Genomic DNA, 23158 nt, shown 5'->3' with positions numbered 1-23158 from the left:
CTTCTTCTGGATAACATGGGGTTGAAGGCTGATGGTCCAGCCATGATTAAAAGCTTAAAACATCCTGTTCAGAGGAAAGAAGGACTAAAGACTGAGTCAGAACTTGGTATGCTTATGTGAAAATGCCTAGGTAAAAATCCCAAAATCATGGGGCTCACAGAACTCCTGGCTGATGACCACATGCAGGTGCTGGGAAGATGTTGTAGCAGAGGGCATGGAAGCTGTGCCTCCCGCTACATCTTGTCTTATGCATCTCTTCATCTAGCTGTTCATTCATATCCTTTATAATAAACTGATGACTGTATTTCCATCACAGCAAATTATGGTACCGAGGAAGGGCTCACGGGAATTTCCAATTTGTAGCCAATTTGGTCAGAAATACCACACATTTAGGACTTGTGAGTGGGGTCTGAGTAGAGGTGGTCTTCTGAGACTGACCCTTACCTGTTGGGTCTGACCTTAACTCTAGGGAAAAAGTGGCAAATTTGAATTATAGGATACCGATGTTGGAAAAGTTGGAGAATTGGTAGTGTGGAAAACTGCTACACATCTGGTGTCAGAAATACTGTGAGAAATCAGTATTTACATGCCTTTTAGATTGGCATTATCAGCAAACCCAAGAGGTCAGAAGAGGCTTAATACTTTTATGCTAAACATTGCTAAGTGATTCATGTCCAAAAACTGAGATATAATTCATATTTACTTTTTAATTTGTACAACTCAGCAACTATTTTTATATTCATAAAGTTGTATAAGTATCACTATAGTCTGCTTTAGAACATATGAACCAGCCCCCACAATGTGTAACCTTGCACATTAGCATTCACTCTAATTCCCATTGTTCCCCTCACATCAGCCCTTGATAACCACTAATCTATTTTATTTGTAATGTCTTTGCCTGTTTTAGACATTTCATACAGTGGAATCATAGAATATGCAGTCTTTTGTGTCTGGCTTCTCTCATTTATTATGTTTTCAAGGTTTATTATCAGAACTTCGTTTGTTTTTATTACTTAAAAATATTCTGTTGTATATTTATACCATATTTTGTTTATTCATCAGATGATGGACATTTGGGTTGTTTACATTTTTGACTATTAGAATAACATTATAATGAACATTTGTGTAAACATTTTTGTGTTTACATGGTTTCTCTTGCAGCTTTATTTTTAAATTAATTAATTAATTAATTAAATTTTGGTACTGGGGATCGAAATTAGGACTTTGCACTTGCAAGGCAGGTGGTAGAACCACTGAGCTAAATCACCAGCCCTAATTTCTCTTGGAAACATACCTCATAGTGGACTCTTGAATCATATGATTAACTTTATAGCTAGCATTTTGAGGATGCTTAAATTGTTTCCCAGAGTGACTCAGCAATTTACATTTCCACCAGCCATGTACCTATAGGTCTCTAATTTCTCCACATACTTGGCAACATTTGTTCTTCTTCAGATTTTACATCCTAGTGAGTTTGAGGTGGTAACATTATGGCTTTAATTTATGCTTCCTTAATGACTAATGGTGTTGAATATTTATTTATGTTTAGTGGCCATTTGCATATCTTCCTGAGAGAAATGTCTATTTTTTATCCATTTTTGAATTGTTTGGTGTTTCTGTTGTTCATTTTTAGTACTCTACATATTTTGAATGTTGATTATTTATTACATATGATTTGCAAATACTTTTCTCCCACGTCTTTTATTTATTTATTTTTGAGACAGAGTCTTGCTATGTACTCTAGGCTAGCCTTAAATTCACTATGTAGCCCAGGCTAGTTTAGAACTCAAGATGATCCTCCTGCCTCAGCCTCCCAAGTGCTGGGATCACAGGTGTATGGTACCTGCTGTTACTATGCTGATAGTATCCTTTTATGCACGTGTTTTTAATTTTGATGCAGTCCAATTTTTCTTTTGCTGCTTGTATTTTTGATATCATAGTCAATAAATCACTACCAAATCTGATGTTACAGATATTGTCCTATACTTTCTGCTAAAATTTGTATTGTTTTACACCTTATGTTTAGATTTTTGGAGCCATTTTGAGTTAATTTTTATATAGGTTTTAATGGAAGTGTCCCACTTCATTCTTTTGTATATAGACAATCCAGCTTTTTCAGCACTCTTTATTGAAAAGATTTTTTCTTTCCCCATTGAATGTTTTCAGCATCCTTGTTGAAAATTATTTAATAATATATATAAGGACTTATTTCTGGGCTCTCCTTTCAACTCCACTGGTCTATTGTCTTCATGCCAACATTACAATGTTTTGATTACTGTACATTTGTGTTTAAAAATTGTTTTGGTTATTCTGGGTCATTTAAAATTTCATAAGAATTTTAGGGCCAGTTTGTTAATTTTTGCAGAAAAAGGTAGGTAAAATTTTGAGAGGGATTACATTGAAATTGTTACTCACTTTGAAGGAGTATTACCATTCTTAACAATAGTAAGTCTTGCAATCCATAAGCACAGTCTGTCTTACTATTTATTTGGGTGTTTCAAAATACTTTACAAAAATGTTTTGTAGTATTCAGTATACAAGTCTTGCATTTATTATATTACTTATTCATAAGTATTTAAATCTTTTTCATGCTATTACAAATGGAATTGTTTTCCTAATTTCATTTTTGGAGTGTTCATAACTGATCTTGTGTCCTATCACTTTGGTGAACTCATTGATTAGTTCTAATATTGTTTTAGTGGATTCCTTCATATTTTCTACATATAAGATCATATTATCTGATAATAGAGACAGTTTCACTTCTTTTCCAATCTGGATGACTTTTATTTCTTTTCTTGTGTAACTGCCATGGATGGAACCTCCAGCAGGATGATGATTAGAGTGGCAACAGTGAGTGTCCGTCCCTCTTCAGGTCATAGGTGGAAAGCTTTCAAGTTTTTTTTTTTAATTGGTATGCATGATGTTAACTTTAGGCTTTGCTTAGATACATCTTGTTTGTTTGGGAAAGTTCCCTTTAACTGATATTTTGTTGATTTTTTTTTTTCATGAAAAGTCGTTGGATTTTCACAAATGGTTTTTCTGGTCTATTGAAATGATCACTTGGGTTTTTTGTACACTATTCTATTAATAGATTTATTATACTGGTTTTCATATGTTTAATTCCACATTCATTTTCATATGAATAGACTATACATTTAATTGCAATGGAATTGTGAATAACTGCATGAGACCAATAGACATTTATGGTTCATCTGCAATCCGGGCTCTAACTTGGACCTGTATGTTGGACCAGAACAGATGAAAAACTGAGACATGACTTTAACCCTAACTTCAACTCATAAGCTATATTATATCTCAAAAAATTATGTTTGTTTTAAAGTAAAGGGATATCTACATATATAGACAGATAGATAAAGAAAAGGCATCTGTATGTCTATACTTATCTTTAATGTTGGACATAAACTCTATTGTCATTTGCCATTGTGTATATTTTGAACCCTCCATAATATGAGCATCAATTTACAAAGCTTCATGACATAAAACATATTAGCACAGAAATAATGTTTACCAGACACTGTATAGTTTAGAGATGAGAAAAAACATATATGGACCTGGAAACTTTTTTTCACATAAAAGGCAACAGTATCGGTACTGTCAGTATTTCTTACTGACATTTACAGAACATGCCACTTGGCTATTATAAATGGAACTGTTTTCTTAATTTTATTTTTATATCATCAATGGCTAGTATACAGACAATGCAAAAATTTTATTAAGAATCTAGCTGGGCATGGTGGCACTTGGGAAGCTGAGGCAGGGGGATCATTAATTTGGGATCATCCTGAGCTACCTAGGGAATTTAAGGCCAGCCTGAACTACATAGTGAGGCCATATTTCAAAAACAAACAAACAAACAAAAATATATATATAAGAAAAAGAATCTTATTATCCCTACAGTATTCTGGGGCTAAGATAAAATTAGTATTCCACTTTGTAACTGAGGAAATGCAAAGAGGTTCAAGAAACTTGCCCAACAATTCACAGGAAATAAGAAACGAGGTCAGAATTTTCAGAAACAGACTCAGGTGAATCCAAAATTCCTGCTTTAATCATTTCTTATAGTTTTGAATACCAGAATATAAGCACAAACTCAAACCTACTCATTTCCCCTTTTGAAATGAAAGGAGGCCAAAAATTGTCAGAGGTCATAGGACTTGCAGTGTTTGTTTTATTGACCAAATGCTGGAACAAGTGAAGTACTCATTGAGTGCTTATTACGTTAATTCAACCAATATGTACTCAATTTAATAATGGAGAAAGAATTATTTTATATTTGATTATAAAGTTGGTGATTATTTTACTATGTTTGATGATTTAAGTAGATATTTGCTGACAAAGTCAAACTGACCTTAAAAAAAAAAAATCCAAAAACCATAAAAAAACCCAAGTATGCCAAAGTGGCTAATGATGAGTTTGGGGACATTGTGACTTAGTTCATTAACATCACCACAGAGTTGTTAATGTGGAGGGAATTTGGTTATTTATAAGTTAAAGTCACACATCACGCACCTTCCTTGAGTCCTGGCTCAGGGCACTACACTGTTGTAGCTTTCTTCTCAACTCTCTTTCTGGGCCTCCTTATTGAACCTCAGCCTGAAGTCACCATCCTCAGTCCTTTGTTCATCTGTTTCTCCTCCTAAAACACTCATTTCAAGTTGTAATGATCAAATCTAAGCAGATAGCTTGCAAATATTTGACTTGGGTTTGGACCTCTCATTGTGACAACTGCTCAGATGCTTCTATGTGAGGATCAACTTAAATGTCCCAGCTTCTCAAATTCAAGATATCTAAACTGGATCTAACTTTTCATTTTTTGTTTTTACCTTCATTTTCTACCTTCACTTCCCTGGGTCCAAAATCTCACAGGCATTTGTTACTTATTTCTCTATGTCCTGGGCTGAATTTGCATCCATTCATCTACCAGGTGTTCAGAGGATTAGTTCCTTCCTTTCCATTGTTATTGCTTGCCTTTAACTCCCACCTACAAGCATGTTTGTAAGAGCTACCAGATTGTTGTGTGCTATGAAAAATGAAGGGGAATTCTTATGCAACCCGCATTAGGCCAAAGTTTAGGGGATCAAAAACGCCATTCTTCCATGTGAGATGATGTCCATGATTGCAGGCAGAAGTGGGAAGAAGATGGAGACCAGCCCAATGAAATGTGTAAAGAAAAAAAATATGGTTTATACAAGTTTGAGCGAAACCTCACATTTCCTTCCTGAGGTCAGTTTCTCTTTGATTTGGTATAAAACAGTCAGAGTATCTGGAAAGACACCTGTTGGCTTCTAGCTTTGGGTCCTGAGCTGTACAGACAAAAAAAGCACTGGCTCCTATAACAGGACATAGACAGCCCAGGCTACCATTATCTGGTTTCCATGACAACCCTGCTAGCTACTGTCAGCACTCATTGTGCAAGTCAGGTATGGTGGCTTGAAAGTCCTAGGCATCTTCCTTCACTGATGGTGCCTCCTCTTGTGGAGGCCTCCCTAGATTCTAAAACAAATAAAGGACAGTGATTAGGAATATGGACTCCAAAGTGGAAAGGGCTGAAGTTCAAATACTGCTAAGTGACTCTCTAGTTGCTTAACTCTGTAATTAACCTCTTTGAGTAGAGCAGGCTAGTGGCTCTGCTTCCCATGAACTAGCTAGGGGTACACGATACCACTAGTATGATGGTATAAATCAACATTCCTAAATTCCCCACAGGTAAAATTTCTTATGTATGTCTTTGGTATATCTCTGAGGTTGAAAAGGGAATGGGATCACCATGTAGTCTTCCAATAGCCAGCTAAAATATGGATACCTCATCATAGGACTCTGGGTTTGTGAACTGTACCAGGCTAGTTTGGGGCCAGAAGAGAATAGTTCAGGATAACAGAGGGGCTCTAAACTACTAGTCATCTTCCGTCTAGGTCTCTTTTAACCACTGAAATCTGTAGAGGCATCAAGTTAAAGCCTCTAAGTCTCATTTTTCTTATCTTTAAGGGGATCATAATTATACCTCATTGAGTTATTCTAATAATTACACAGAACATATGTAAAAACTTAGTACAAGCTACCGATAGAAGGTTTATGTGTTTCCATGTGCACAAACTCCAGGGAAATTGCCATACAAGTGGGACGTGTGTTGATATGTACGTGTGCATAAGTGCATAGGTCAATAATACACATAAGACATATGGTCCTTTTACTCCACTCAAGTCTGTTATTTCTTTTAGGGTAATTTCCTTTTTGTCTACACTTACAGATATAAATATAAAAATATGAGATTATATTTTCTGACAGCTGGCAGATTATATCTAATTATTCAGTAATCTTGTTACCTGAAAGGACCCATCCAGCCATCCCTGCTCCCAAAGCAATAATCAGAAATCCCTTCTGGCCTTTCTGAGTGTATTTTATAGTTGTTGACTGCAGATCCCAGGCACCAAAAAAAAAACTCCGAACATTTTACCGATGGAAGGGATGTGGCGTATTTTAAAGCTGATCGTGAAACTGACTGAGACAAAGGGACTGATGACAAAAGGCAGGAGAGAAAAGATTAAAGTTGAACAGTTCCTAAGTGACACAGAAAGGACTCAAACACAGGTTTTCATCCGGAGGTTTATTTTACAAAAAGCAAGCAGATTTTCTTTAGGGTTTTAGGAGAAGTCAGAGATTCTTGCTAGTCATGGGTCTACACTTGCAGTTGCAAGAGTGTTAGTGTTGTGAACCACTTAGAATCGTACATGGCAAATGGTGCATGATTCAATAAACAGTAAATATTGTTGTTACTTACAATGACTGAGCTGCATGTAGTCCCAGAAACTAGGAATTCATATGTACTTCAGTACAGAAATCAGTTTTCTGTAAACTCGACTAGCTCAAATCAATGCTTCAGAGTTCAAAGACTGATTCAAATATGCTGAGTAAATTGACCACAGCAAACCTTTGAAGCCACCTTCTGGGCTAAAGATTACACTCAAGGCAGAGCAGAACAAACCGAGCCAAATGATAAAAAACTGCAGCTTTCTATGGAGAAGTTAGAAGGTTCTAGAAGGCACATGGTAACCATAGCAGCAGACTCTTCTCAGATGTAGGCTTAATCTCACCAGGCAAAAGCAAGAAAGAAAATGTTAAGAGGAAGTCCTACCCATGAAATCTACTCACAAGGTTGATCTGTGACCGGCTTTTGATAAACAGAGCAGTAGATTTGGGCTTTGGTGAAGGTCTGTTTCAGTGCACCTGTGTATCCTTCCCTTCCCTTCTCTTCTCCTTCATCTCTCCCTTATTCCTATCCACCCTTCCTTCCAACCTTTCTCTATTTTCTTTTGAAAGGAAAACTTTGCATTAAAAATTTCAACTTTCTTATGGCTGAGATAGAGAAAGAGAAAAGGGATTTGCCTGTGCATTATCTAGCTAAGCTAGGGGAAAAGTAGACGGATCTGCTAGGGTAGGTTAGCTGCCTTCTGTGGGTAATACACCTTGGGATTGTGGTAAAGGCCAGGTGTGGATAGGAGAAACAAACCCTGAAGCAAGAGTGAGGGAGAGCTGCTGTTCTGGGTCCCAATCTTCCTGAGGTTTGCCTTAACCCACAGATCAACCCAGCTCCAAATGTCCCAAGACCAGGCTGTTCCTTTCAGCTTCATTACTCACAGATACTTCATGTTCCTCCTCCTACAGAACCTGGATCCCCCAACCCTTTCCTGAGACCTGTCCTACAGACAAGCTATTGTTGGTACCTGAATGTCTTCTTTGCTTCACCTCTACTTTTTAGAGGTACAATGTTTTAACTGTTTTATATTCATTAATTTTATCCCATTATAATTATCAGACAAGTCTTATTGCTTATTTTACAGTTCAGTGATGATATTTAGGAAGACAGGAATTAAGTAACTTGCTCCAGATCTTGGAGTATTTATGTGGTAGGTCTGGGATTTCGCTTTTTCTGTCAATAAACGCCACATTCTTTGCCTTGTGTGTGCCATACAACGTAACCACTTGTTCACAACAAATTTGCGCTGTACTGTACTGTATTTCCTAGAGGTAGATCAGAGGCAGGGGAAGGGCTTGAGTCCAGCTTCAGAATAGTTCAAAGCATGCTTCTGTGAACTCCTGTAATCATCTATAGCTCACTTGTTAGCTGCTCTGTGCCTTAATTTCCTATCTCAATACTCACCTCCATTTTTTAATAGATTATGAACATCAGAGAATTAAGGAATTACTTTATTCTTCAGTCTAGCTTTCTTTTCTGTCCCCACACAGTGCCTAGCATGGTGTCTAGACACCACAGACACTAAAGTGATTTACCAAATTCATAACTTTCTAATTGCCTCCCCTCATTTTGAAAAGATGGGATAAAAAAGAGTTTGAAAATGATACTACTTAACTGTTATGAGGAGAGAGATACAAAATTATAGTCTGCATATACAGAATTTAAAGCTATTAAGAGAGAAAGAGTGACAAAGGACACTGAAAAGAGAAATTGAGGTTGGGAGCTTAACAAGACCCTATCCATGGAAAATGTGAATGCTTTCTGGAACTTTTCCAACCAAGTTCCAGAATATGTAACATATTTACAATAGATCTAACTGGGCTTTAACATTTAATTTGCAAAAACCAAAACCAAAACAAAACAAAAACCAAAAACCCATATTGTACGTTATAGGTTCAGAATACAGACCACCTATAGATTTGCAACTGAACTGAAGACATTTCAAAATAGGATAAAGTGAAGCACGTGTAGTCCCACTGGGGCTAAGCAGCTGAAACAAGAAATTAACCCACACGAAGACCCTAGAGGGCTCCAGCCCTTCCCTTTGGATAACTCTGAAAGGAGTCCAGGGAGTTCCAATTTGGGCAGGGGTTTGTTTATTCGGCTTGGTTCAAGTCAGGGCTAAGGATCCCTAATGGTTTTTACATCCCTAAAGGTTTTCCTCATTTGGGCAAGATCTATGCTTTATGTAAGCCCAAGGAGGCCTCAGTCATAGCCATGCAGGCTCGGCTGACCGTGCCAAGAGCACACAACTGCTCTAACTCTGGCGAGGGTTAGCTGTATCTACCTCTTGACACAAGCATGATGATATTTTACAATGGTTCTGTGTGGTAGTAAAAATGCCTCCATTCTTCACCCACTGTAGTTTTTATTACACTTCATTTTCTGCTAGTGATGCTGAATATTCAAGATTGGTCCTTTCCTTCTTTCTTTCTTTCTTGAGTAGGAAATATTTATTGAGGGAAAGAAAGCTTTTGTCTAAGAGAGACAGAAGGGGGACTGGAAAGTGGGTTGCCCTCTCACCCCACTTTGACAAGATGTTTTATACAGCAAAGCCACATGGTGAGGTGGGTACAAAGTGGGACAAAGCCATAAGACCCAATGGAAAATTACATGCATGAGGTAGGGCAAAACCATGACCAACCAATAAGATTACAAGTACAGTCACCCAGGTAATATTGACTAAATGGGAATCAAATGGGGGAGCAAGTCACATAGCAAGTGTACAAGGATTTTTAGTAAGGGTGGGTCAGGGATATTTCCTGGAAAGGCTGGGTTAAGACCTTGGCCCCCCCACCCTGGTGATTGAAACCTATTTAGAATATCAATCACTGTTATTTATCCCCAAGGGAAGCACAAAAGTATAGCAGTTTCTCTCCTTTCACAATTCTGGCCTTCAGTGAATGTCTTTATTGTCCTCCCTGTTGGCTCCTTGCTGTGCTGGTACTTGAGGGTGGCCCTGACTGCCTATAAGATATCTAATTAACTTACATATCTGCAATATTCCCCACTCTGAAGAAGTACCCCTAACTACTATAAGGGGGCAAAGGGCGAAGACAGCTCTGGCTACTTCCAGCTGAAGAGGGTAGTAGTTGTGATCAGCAGTTAGAGTTACTCTACAGAGGGTCTATCTAAAGGCCTTCGGTAGGTAGTTGGCACTGTCATTTGGTAGCTGCATAGTTTTTAAATCTGGAGGAGACAAAGCCAAATAAACTGTTAAGAATTCATAGGCCAACAGACCAAATCAAATAGGCAAGGCAAGAAACTAAAAGAAGAGGGGAGAAAAAATAAAAAGAGGCAACAAAAGGACAATAATATGACAATAAGTCAGAACATATCAGTTATAACCATCAATGTTAATGGCCTCAATTCACCAATCAAGAGAAATAGACTGGCAGAATGGATTAAGAAGCAAAATCCAACAATATGTTGTTTACAAGAAACACACCTAGTGCAAAAGAAAGCCCATAGACTGAAAGTGAAAGGATGGAAAACAATTCTGCACACATCAGGATCCCAGAAAAAAGCAGGGGTAGCAATCTTTTTCTCAAAGTAAATTTCAAACCAAACCTAATTAAGAGAGACAAAGAAGGCCACTACATCCTTGTAAAGGGAACAATTCAAGAAGAAGAGATGACAATCATAAACATATATGCACCAAATACAAATGCCCTCAACTATATAAAACAAATATTAAGTAACATGAAAAACCAAATAAACACTAATACAATTTTAGTGGGGGATTTAAATACACCACTATCATGAATTGACAGATCAACTAGGCAGAAAATCAACAATGAAATAATAGAACTGAACCAAGCTTTGGAACACATGGACTTAACAGATGTCTACAGAGTATTCCACCCCACAAAATCAGAATATACATTCTTTTTGGTTGCACATGGATCATTCTCCAAGATAGACCACATATTGGCTCACAGAACAGGTCTGAATAAATGCAAAAGAATTGAAGTCATCCCCTGGTATATTATCAGATCATAGTTTGATCAAGCTGGAGATCAACAGCACAAGAAACTGTAGGAACTTCACAAGCACATGGAAAATGAACAACACTCTCCTAAACAATCAATGGATTACAGAGGAAATTAAAGAAGAAATTAGACAGTTTTTACAATTAAATGAAAATGCCAATACAACATACAAGAATCTATGGGACACAATGAAAGCAGTTCTACAGGGAAAATTCATAACATTGGATGCCCACACTAGGAAAACAGAGCGGGCTCAAATAAACAACCTAATGATGAAACTTAGACTTCTAGAAAAACAAGAGCAAGAAAAACCCAAAGCTCGAACAAGAGAGGAAATTATAAAGATCCAAGCAGAAATTAATGCAATGGAAACTAAGAAAATGATACAAAAAATAAACGAAACAAAGAGCTTTTTTGAAAGAATAAATAAAATTGACAAACCCTAATTAATCTTATCAAAAAAAGGAAAGAAAAGGCTCAGATCCATGCAATCAGGAATGAAAAAAGCAAAGTCAAAACAGATCCTATAGCTCTCAGTTATTGCTCCAGGAAAGACTTTTATGATGGTCTCACAAGCCTTGTCTATCTCCCTTGTAGCAGGTACCACAGCAATAGTTTGTCATTTATTCTTGTGGCTGCTCAATTCCCTACTGGCTTTTATACTCTTAAGCGAGCAAGAACAATGTCTCTCTTCTCCTTGTCCCTGGTAGTACAGGTATTCAGTACGTATTTGTGAAGTAAGAGAATCTCCTCATTCTCATTAGAGGCCTCATCTTGATGTGCTGGTGTGTGACAACCATAGAGAAGACAATCTTCCTGAAGCTCTTCTCCTGGCTTAAGGACTGCCAAGCAGAGGCACCCTCACCCCTCTGTTCGAGGAACAGACCTAAGACCTCTAAAGCAGGGCTAATGCAGACACTGGGGTCATCCTCCTCCTTTTCATTTTCTCTTTTGTCAACTGTTTACAAAAATAAAACTCCCAAGAGCACTTGCCAACTGGCTGAGGGACATGTAAGCATTTAGGGTGACCACAGAAACAGATAAGAGACAATCATTTCATGGCTGTCTGCCTCATGGTGGCCAATTAATAACTCCCAATTGGGCCTGGTCCAAAGAAAAATCACAGGTGTAAATATTTTTCACATGGCTCTCAGGAGGTCTGCCTCTTCCACCTACTTTCAGTCACATAGTGGGCTGGGCTGGGACCAGCCTAGTGACTATGCTTAAAAAATAGTCACGCTGCTAATAAACTAACTTTTGATGTTGGTGATGTTCACAGGACAAATGTTTCTTCCTGGTTTTAGTACAGGTAATTGTGTAGCCTGGGCCTGTATGAAAGAATTCATGCATTCATATTCATTCAACAAGTATTTTCTGAGCCCTAATCTGTGGGCCACAAACTGTATGGCTTCTTTTACAGAATTCATTGACTTAGTCCATTGGGGAATACTTGCAGACTGGCTCTGTGACACATTTCTGCAGATGTAGATGGGAAGATCCCTAAGTGACCTTGTAGGTGCCTACATGTGCTCTGCTAGTCTTGAGATCTTCAGAGGTCTTTAGGACAAGGAGGCAGCAGGTATGTGGGAAAATGATCACTTTTCTAGTTAGATGAACTTGCATTGAAATTAGAGATTCCATGTTGTACTACATGTACAAACACACACACACACACACACACAAACGTGTGTGCGTGCACCCTGTATAAGGTACAGGATCCCTGATAATCTGGAATGTTTCCTACAGGTTAGGAACATGAGTTTGGGAATCAGACAGAATCAAAAACTGGCTTTTCCCCTACTAGCTTATACACTCTAGTTAAAGATTTTGTTTCTAGAGTTGGTAGCCCACCAGCCTAGACTTTATTAGTTTCCAGGGTCTCTGAAACTTCCTGTACTCTTCTTTCCCATCCATATTCCCAGATTATCTATAAAAATATGTTTGAAGTGGATTTTAAATGTTTGCTTAAGGGGAGGAAATATACATTACTGGTACCCAGGGTACTTCTGGTAATGGGAATAGCCTCAGGAGTATTGTGGAGTCACTTGTGGTGTTAATATTATGGAAAACTTTTATTTAAAATTTGTTGTCATATGAAATATGGAATTTAAAAGGCTTAAAGTACTAAATATATAAATGTATATTTCCAGTTGACAAAACATTTTAGACTTTTCTGAAGATGGTAAAATGTTAGAATTCAGTTCATCATAAACAAAATACCTTTAAACTACTTTTGTAACTTTAACTATATTACAGGATTCTTTATTATTTCTTAGAGATGCAAATCCAATAGAAGTTTAAATAATGACTCAGACTATCTTGAGACTTTTTTCTTAAATATTTGCTACTTACCTACATGTTATTATAAACAGATTATAAGCATATTCTATTATGTTCTATAAAAGTTCCCATGGACAAGAATGTTCATAGCTCATTTAAATGAGTTCTAGTCCTTTAAAAAAATAAACACTTTAGAAACACTTGAAAGGATTAGTTTCATGTACCGAAAAATTATTTAATTTTATTGTAATGAAAATTCAACTTCATAAAAGGTAATAATTTTAATTTGAACTAAATTTTATACCAATCATAGATTTTAGAAAAAGCTTCTAGTACCAGGATTAATGCTGAACATCTTTTCTACTCTGGAGGGAACAGAGATAATATCAGCAGAGAATTGAATAGGAATATCAGAAGCTTCATAATATAGATCAGGGTTTGTTTCCCCTGGTTAAATACCTGTTCACATTTCTCCAGGCTCTTAACATGGTTTTGGAAACCTCAGATTTCACTGAGAAGATTCTAGGCTAAATATTCTTTCTTTCTTTCATTGGTATTTTAGATATACATAAAGATAACATTCATCATAGGTAATTCGTACCTGTACATGATATATCTTGCTTGTTTTTTCACCATTCCCCTCCCTTTCCTTTAACCCCTCCTCTCTTTATCTATAAAAACCTTGCTTGCACTTTTTCTTCTATTCTTTTTTTTCTTGTCCCTTCTGTTGCTTATTTCGACTGTAACATTTATACCATCCTAAAATTGAATGTTTGCTTGTCCATCTCCTCCATTAATGGTATATTCTTTGAGAGTAAAGACTGCATTTTGTTTGCTGTTATGTCCTTGACAATAGATATTTTTAAAATATTGGTTGAGTGAATGGTTGAAGGTATGGGAACTAAAGAAAATCTAACTGAAGAATTTACACAGGAGCAGCCCCCAGCCACTTGATATTTCCTCTCAGATATCTGTAAGTTGCTAGCACTCTGGAAGCACAACCAGGAAAACTCTAGAGGGTACTTTTCTTTCTTGTAAGTATCTCTGACTGGGCTAATAGCAGGGCCTGTGAATTATGAATAGAGATTCTGTAATAAAGGCTGGCAGCAATCATCCTTACCACCGTCTTCCCCCTTAGCATGACCATCGTCATCACAAGATTTACTGAACATATATTAAACACCAGGTATTATGCTAAGTTCTTCATCTGCATTATTATGCTTAATCTTCAAAACAACTTGAGGAAGTTATATTCTCATTCTACAGATGCAAAAACTGATGCCTAGAGAAGTAAATATTTTCATCTTGAAAGATTTGAAGTCAAGACTCAAACCTAAGACAGAATGATGCAAATTTTTTTAAACCATGAACCCACTCAGAGACTGATAGTCTCAACAGAACAAAAACAGCCTAAAATAACACTTATTCATTCTGAGCTCCTCTCTTCACTTTATTTCAACAAGGCTACTCCCCTTTTCTGTCATTTTCTCAGTTGAATGTGGCCTTTATTATGGCTGCTAATGAGAATCTTGGAAATGAGGGGCTTGAGTTTACCAGAATTTTCACATTGGCTCTAAATGCCTTCTATTAAAATTATTAGTGGGGTGAAAAAATATAGAAATATATAGAGAAATTAAATATATATATATATATATTAAAATTGCAACAGTATAAATGGGTAGAAGATGACAAGTGAATAGTTGTTCTTGGAGGTAACTACTTTTGCATGTTTCTGGACCTATTCTTTGGCAATGATCTCCTTACTTTCAAAAATATTTACTTTCCCTATTATTTTATATATTCCCTTTTAGAAGGCATGCACTCAATCACCTCGATAGAAGATGAGGAATTTGGCCCATTCTACTAATTATTTTAAGTTATATTTTTTGGTTTTATTTTTAAATTGTAATCTTTTCAGCTTTAAGTACTATTCTTTATTCGGGGGGGGTTACTAGGGATCAAACTCAGGATCTTGCGCTTGTGAGGCAAGCTCAGCGCCACTGAGCTGAATTCCCAGGCCAGTATTATTTTTTTTATTAGTACATATTTGTGATATATAATAATTACATTCAGTGTGGGTAGTTGGCACATGTACATGACACATTTTAATTCTTTTCATATCCCTCCCCCAATACTATTTTTAAGCTTCTCTCTTTACCCTCTAATTTGAAACATATTTTTACTTCCCTGGGGTATTCCAGCTCTTCTTTTCCTCTTTAATTAAGTCTGCCTCTTTTAGGATTAACAACAATTTTTTAGTCCAGTTTGTTTTTCTGGAACATTGGCAATACTGAAAATTTATCTTTTAGAACTATTTTTCACTTTTAATATTCAGCAAGTTTTGTGGAAAGCCTTGGAATCTAAGCACTGTTAGATTAGATTTGGGTATAGTATTTCAAACAACTCTCTTACAAGTGAATTTCTGGATTATGTAATCAGGACTTGACATTTTTATTTGAAACCCTCAGTGCCTGTCCTGTATTGCCATCCTCACCAATAACCTTTCTGAATTCACTGGTTAAGGCTTAATCGTTTCTTAATTATCTGATTTATTTTCCTCAAGCCCTCCTTCCCTTCTGTGTCAACATTTTTACTCAGATATAGGACAGAATTTTTCACAAGATAGTTTCTAGGGGCAAAACTACGAAAAATAAAATATTTGAATTCAACTAATCACCCTTCTCAAGCTAGATCTATTCACACTTTGGCATGGAGTGCCATCTTTAGGTCAGATCTGGTCATGGAGACACACTCCTGGGGTCACAGCTGGAGTAGAATGAAACCCTAAACTTATACTTGTGTATGGAATCCCACTCCTAGATGACACTTAGCCTCCTGTGGCCCCAAGGCGGACAGGTTTGCCTACCAAACTTTCTGAATCTATGACCTGATACCACTTCAACTCAGTAATTCAGCACTTTATGAATTTTTTATTTGATTTTTGAGGCAAGGTCTCACTGTGTAGTTCAGGCTGGCCTTGAACTCAGTGTGTAGCCCAGACTATCCTCAACTCACAGGGATCCTCCTGCCTCAGCCTCCCAAGTGCTGCGATTATAGGCATGCACCATGGATTCTCTTTAGGTGGTAAGGGCTATTTCAGTAGACTGAAACCTAATATTACAGTTCCTCTGGAATGAGAAATACTATTTTACAAGGTGAAGACTTCCAAATATAGTCTTTTGCATTCTTTCCATAGGTGACATAGCACAAGACTACACTGGGCAACCAGTGAGTATTTCTTAGTTGATTAAGTGACACAGAAACAATACAGTATTACATTAAAGCATACTTAATACTCCAAAATAATTTCAACATGACAAAAACTAATAAATAATGGTATTTCTTTAAATAAACAAATCTTGGAATTAGAACTATGCATGTGCCTTCCTTGTCTGGTAGGCATGTAAAGGGTAATTATTTTGATTATAGGGAAGTTAACTAAGACAGCTATTATAAACTAAATTATTTATAAAGTATAGTAATTAATTTTAAATGTGTGTATGTATTTTGACTGTGATTTCTATTTTTATATTAAACCTGTTAATTTTAGAAAAAGACACAAACAGGATATACTTAGTGCAGTGAAAAAAAAAGTTGGAACATCATCACACTTTTCTATCAGAAGCAAAATATTCACTAATTTCAAATAAGAATATTAAATGTTTAAGGAACATTTTGTTTTCGTATTAGTATGCTAAATTACAGTCTACATATTACCAGAAGCTTCAATATAGTTATTCTATACACATCACACATACTTAAACATGTTACAAGTGAACAGTGGAGTTTTATTTTCCACTACACAATTTAAATATGGGTAACGAAGCATTGAAATATTTAACCCCTTAATGTAATATTTAACCCGTTAATTTACAAATTTTACTCAGCAGAATATGAGGAGTAAAATACTGTGTTTAATGCATCAAATATGTTGTGTTCATTAGTAACATATGCACATTTGAGAACACTTAGCTGCATTATTTGAAAAATCCTCTCATTTTAGTTCTTTATATCTAATTATCTCACTTTTTCTCTTTCCTTTCCCTTTATCTTGCTTTTTCCTTTCTTTCTTTCTTTTTTTTTTTTTTTTTTTTTTTTTTTTTTGGTACCGGGATCGAACTCTGGCCCTTGCACTTCTGAGGCAAGTGGCGGTACCACTGAGCTAAATCCCCAGCCCTATCTTGCTTTTTCTTGATTATTGAAGTCAATAATTCTTCTGACTGTCGCTGCTACATTATTCCAGTCCCAGGATTCTGACAAAGTTAATGGAAGAGGAAGAAGAGAACAGGAAGTCAGAAAAGCATATCTCTATTAAACTGGTGGAAGTCCCTTACCAGATGGGGTAAACTCAGTTTTTCCACTGGAGATAGCACACTCTTGTAATCAAAGGCACACCTGGCTATCCAATATTTGATATTAGAAAATGTTTCTAATAATTTGGGGAACTTTCAGCTTAATACAAAGACCATCCTTGGTATCCCTGAATACAGAAAACCAGGTAGTTTATGTTTTGATTTGTTGGTTGTCTGCCTGTACCACCCCACAGACTGTAAAGCTGCAAACTCTGGACAATCAAGCTTTGAGTTACCAACTCCTGACCTGGGGATAATGATCAACTGGCTGGGCATTCTTTCCCCCTATTTGTACTCACTGCAGAACAGTTGTGATCTTTACCATTTTCAGGAGACAAATTCCTCAGTTCTTTCTAACCTCATAATAGACTTGGGATGAAAGACCTTCTTTTTCCTTTCATTTCTTTTTCATTGTGGCTAACTACAAACAAAATTTCCCATCATAGCATTTCTAAGCACACAGTTAATTGGTATTACAGACATTTGCATGGTTGTATCACTATCCATCTCCAGAATGCTCATCCTGAAAAACTGAGACTTGATATCCTTCAACACTAACTCACATTTCCCCTTTATCCTAGCTCTTCACACCATCCTACTTTCTGTCTCCATGATTTCTACTATTATAAGTGCCTCATATAAATGGAATCATAAGATTTGTCTCCCCCCTTTTCTGTCTACCTTTCCCAATTCCATTTAATGGACTTCAAACATGATTTCTCCCATAGAAGAGGTCATCCTTTTGACCCTTTCCTTTCCCTTTCTCTCTGGGAAATAGTTTTAAGATCATGTGCTGTCTCCTCTTGTCCTTAATTTCATTTATAAGCATCTCATTTTTTAAAAAGAAAAAAACATACTTGGGATAATTTTCTGATTCTTTCATATGAGTCTGAAAGTAGAAATAACTATAACAAAGAACTACAGCTTCCAACATCTAAAATCATGAAATGGCTAAAAATTCTTTTCAGTCACTATTAAAGTTTTACATTAATTCTTTTTTTTTTTCACTATCAGGAATCGAACTCAGGACCTTGCACTTGTGAGGCAGGCAGTGGGAACCACTGGGCTAAATCTCGGGCTCCAGATTAACTCTTTACTCACCTTCAATTAATAGTATTTCCCTGCAGCAAAAATATCTTTTAACTCTCTTATATTGCTTTTTTACTGGAGGCTGATGCTCAACATTTCAATAGTACTGTTGCCTCTCTTCATTTTATGATAAGTATGTAAAATTTTACCTGTGTTATGAGTTAAAGGGATTTTTAAAGACTAGACTCTGGGAACCAAGTCACCTTTAATACTGTTTCCCCAGGCGAGTATTGTAAATTCTAAACAGCTCCTGAGAAAGGAATTTCTAGAGCACAATTCACTTATAAATTGGAAAGCGTGTCTTAGAAACTCCTCACAGACTTTCACTAGCAATTCAGAGCTGAAAGCTATCAACCAAATTTATGCCAAAAGATATATACTGAACAGTAAAGAAGGCCAACCAAATCATAAGAGCCAGTACTTCGTCCAGATTGCCCAGTAGAGTATACAGGCACATGACCATCAGAATTCAAGACTCACAAGCTTGACTATACAGATTCTGTGCATATCTTGTGACTTGGAAATCCTATCTGTTTTTTAATTTAAAAGAACTGTATACATTTACTGTGTGCAATATGATGTTCTGAAATGTATCTACATTGTGGGATGGCTCAGTCAAGCTAATTAACAGAAACATCACTGCACATATTTATGTTTTTTTCTGATCAGAAACTTACCTGGTTTTTCTAACTGTATTTTTTCCCCACTACATAGTAAGAAAGATATGTTTAACTATGGAACAAAAAGACTTTGAAGAAGTCCCTGAAGTTGGGAGAGACACTGAGGTTGAAAATGGTTTCTAGGAAAACAAGCTAGGAGCTGCAGAAATAAGCCCAGAGAAGACGACAACAAGCCAACTTGTACAGTCATTAGAAACGATTAAAGAGATAAAAACAGAATGTTAAAGAAACCCTCAACTCTTGCTTAAAATGATAATTGAAAGATCATAAATTATGCGATGGTTGGGTGAGTATCTTAGCTATGAATATTGATCTGTGGTGTACTCTGAACAGGGAAGGCAAAGAGCAATCATGATTAAATTACTATTAAAGAAACAGAAACAGAGTCTAAGGACCTTTCTTTCTTCCCATAGGTCTGTAGAAGAATCGAGAGATGCCTACTTTGGTTAGGGATCTTAGAGATCTGTCCCTTTAGCAAATTCACAGAGAAGAAACAAAGTAGCTTGGATTGACTCGCTTATTTGAAGCCTCATTTTTCAAGACAAGCCATCATATAGAACATCAACTCCTTCTTCAAACCCTTTGAACACTTATAGTCACTTCCACAAATTTGGCTCTTTGCAGTTTTACTGTATTCTTTGATTACTTGGTGCATGAAAATCTGCCTTCTAGTTAATAGCTTAAATTGACTTAATACTTCAATAGGATCTCCCATAACACATGAGCTCTGCTGTCCATTGTGGGTATCTGATAAGCCAGGTTGGTGAGCTTCCAGGATGAGGTCCTGGCATACAGTAACAGGCACTTAAGGAATACAAATTCCTCATGCTAATCTGAGCTCAGCTTCCTTGGAAGAGCACTGATAGAGAACGCAAGCCTGCCATTCTCTGGAGAATGCATCAGAATGGGGAAACTGGATCTCGTGTGTAGGGAAACCTGTCTACCACCTAGAGATTGTAAGCTCCTGAGGGCAGGAATTATGTTTTTCTTTTATTTTCTTAGCACACAGAAACAAGAAGGACATTAAAAGTTTGTATACTGAATAGATGACATCAAGTTTCTCCCCATTAGTCTCTTGGATTGGTGTTTACATATTGTATGATTTTCTTCATCATTTTTTTAAAAAATGCCAAAAAGTTAAGGGGATTTTATGAAACAAACCAACCTGTCACCAACACAGAACCAGGAGGTGGTGGCATCTCTCTTAGGTCTGCTGGCAGGTGTATGGGCGGCATGGGAAAGGCTGAGGATCAAGGAGGAAGGTCACTGGCTTGCTGACTCTGGGATCAGGGCTCGCTGTGGTGGGATAATAGCTACTCTTCTTGAGAAAAACTGCTGATATCAGCTGGAGCTCTTGGCAGCTCCCAGGTAGTGGAAGGAATGCATCTCTGCATCGTCCCTGTCTGGCTGGTAGCTTCTTGCCAGGGAAGTCAGCCAAGTGGCTTGTGATAGCTGTACAGACGCTGAGGACCCTATTGTCCACTGGCTTTTATATTTAAGCATTATGCCTACCTATCTTGTTAAGAGTCACTGGAATATAGTCTTTACTTTTTCTGGTCAATAGCAACATACTGGTTCTGTGTTTGAAGGAGATCTATGTTTCACTCTGTTCCCAACCACTGGTAGTTTTCAAGGTGACCACATGACCATGCTTATTTATAAGTACCTTGTCACAGTACTGACATCTGCCATGAATACCACTAGGAGAAGCCACCTGCCTGAATACTTTAAAAAATTATAGACAGCATTTTAACCATTCATTTCTTTTGAAAAAGAAACTTCAAACATCTTAGTGCTTACTGTTTGGAATGTTATAACCTAAAAGAATTTTAATAGGGACTGTCTTTTGTATTATCCCAAAGTAGTTATTTTGACTTAAGGTGGCTCATACACAAACTCAATTTTCCATCAAGAGATGCATAAATGTTAACTTAGATTCTTCTCTAAAGCAAAGGTGAAAAGTTAAAAGTGACATTTTGAACATTACCTTTCAGCATCATTCGTCCAGTGGATCCTCCGAAAGTACTGAGAAGACCACTTCTTGCTCCTAAAGATGTGGTTGCCTCCAGGAGAGAACCAGTGACGTACTGAGATATGGAAGTCCTCTGGAGGGTGGCACGAAACTCACATACAGTATCTTGGATACACTGCTTCAAGCACGGACCAAAGCTAATCCTTGCCTGGACTGTCCCAGGGGCTAGGAGCTTTGTGAAGAAATGGAGAAGAGATCCAACTGTACCTTCTGTTTCTTCTCTTCTCACTGCATTGTAGATCTGTGAATAGCACAAAGCACAGGAAGTATTAATCTAGTTTCTTAGAAAAGCAAATTAACTTGTTGACAAAATGCCAAGGTGACTTATTAAGAAAGAAGGTTCAGTCGCTCTAAGCACAAACACATTTGAGCACTGGACTCATGCATTAACCTGAACATTCTACAGACACCATTTATTTGGAAAAGCTATGTATAGTTATGAAATAGGCCATTCAAACAACTCTGCTATCAAACAGAACACTTAAAGTTGTACCAACCAAAAATACATGGCTCAAATTTCTCCTCCACGGAGGAGCAAAGTTCTTCTGCAGAGAGACAAAAGCAAACTTTTCTTTTTTATCCTTTCAGACTCTTCTGAATGTCCCATGTGTGCCTCCATGAAACACTTCAGCCTGGCATTCATTGGGAATCTCTGCATCAATTCTAAATGAAGAGAGGGTGAGAGGGCCATGGGGAAGGAGGATTCCTCCATTTTTCTCTTCAGCATAGTCCAATTCATCAGCTGAAATCAAAGTCTCTGGATGTTCTTTTCTCTTCCTTCTTTGTCACCTACATTCAATGAGGTGACAGTACCTCCCCTACCTCTGTCATTGTGCTGATTTCATCTCTATTTATGACTTGAATTCACTAAGAATGATCTCAGTAAGACTGGATTATTAGGACAGGTTCCCAACTATGTCCCCTGGTACAACCACTGTGGAAATCAGTATGGAGATACCTCAAAGAACTAGCATTAGAGGTCCCATTTGACCCATCTATTCCTCTGCTGGGTATCTTCCCAAAGAATGAAAAAGAATCATAACACAGTGATATATGTGTACCCATGTTCAAAACAGCACAGTTTGTAATAGCTAAAACTTGGAAGCAGCCCAACTGCCTATCAACTGGAGACTATATAAAGACATGGTGTTTTAAAAAAATAAAATGGAGTACCACTCAGCCATAAAGGATGAGAAACTAGAGACATTTATAGCTAAATGGATGCAAACTGAGGTCATACTCTTAAGTGAAATAAATAATACACACATGTGTAAATACTGAATAGTCTGATGTGAGAAACTGAAATTGTAAATAAGGATCAAAATGTATAGTAGATAATGTGAAATAGGAAGAAAAGGTGCAAAGGGGAAGGGGAAGTGAGAGGGGTAGGGAAAACAAAAGAAGGTAATGGAATTAATGTTAGAAAATGAAAACACGGAAACGGTCTTTGTATAAATAAGGAGGGGTGGAGGGGTTGAAAGGAGGGCAGGGGAATGGGGGAAATAAAAAAAAAACAAGATAGATTACATAAGGGTACAAATTGAATATCATCATATTGTATACCTAAAATTTACCAATAAACTTAATGAATAGGAAAAAGAATTATAAAAAGTAATTGATAAAAGAAAAAAAGAGTTCTAAGAAAGAAACTCTGCTACTATCATTGCTAATAACCTATCACAAGAAACCAGAAAGGTATCACAAGTCTTCACCAGGTCACTTGGTCACATTAATGTATCTCAGTCACACCAGTTCTGGTGATTGTTGGAAAAATGCTGAAGAGTGCAGAGTGGTGGCAGATGATAATGATTAGGGAACATGTGACAATGAGGTTACTTTTCCCACCAGATCACTCACTTGCAGAAAGAAAAGAGAGAAAGAAAAAGAAAGAAAGAAAGAAAGAAGAAAGAAAGAAAGAAAGAAAGAAAGAAAGAAAGAAAGAAAGAAAGAAAGAAAGA

The 23158-nt window shown here is 36.9% G+C and overlaps 1 protein-coding gene across 1 annotated transcript in view; it reads right to left on the bottom strand.

The window, feature by feature from the left end:
* Plce1 (phospholipase C epsilon 1) overlaps nt 1-23158 on the bottom strand; it is a 226551-nt gene that overhangs the window by 163015 nt on the left and 40378 nt on the right. Inside the window, 1 exon segment of the mRNA XM_033766342.1 lies at nt 21156-21441. Coding sequence (XP_033622233.1) covers nt 21156-21441 — 286 coding nt within the window.

Source organism: Fukomys damarensis, unplaced genomic scaffold, assembly GCF_012274545.1.
Source record: "Fukomys damarensis isolate Sample0158 unplaced genomic scaffold, DMR_v1.0_HiC HiC_scaffold_20, whole genome shotgun sequence".
In the NCBI taxonomy this organism is placed as follows: Eukaryota; Metazoa; Chordata; class Mammalia; order Rodentia; family Bathyergidae; genus Fukomys; species Fukomys damarensis.
Note: the sequence above shows the minus strand (reverse complement) of the source record. Positions and strands in the feature narration are given on the sequence as shown.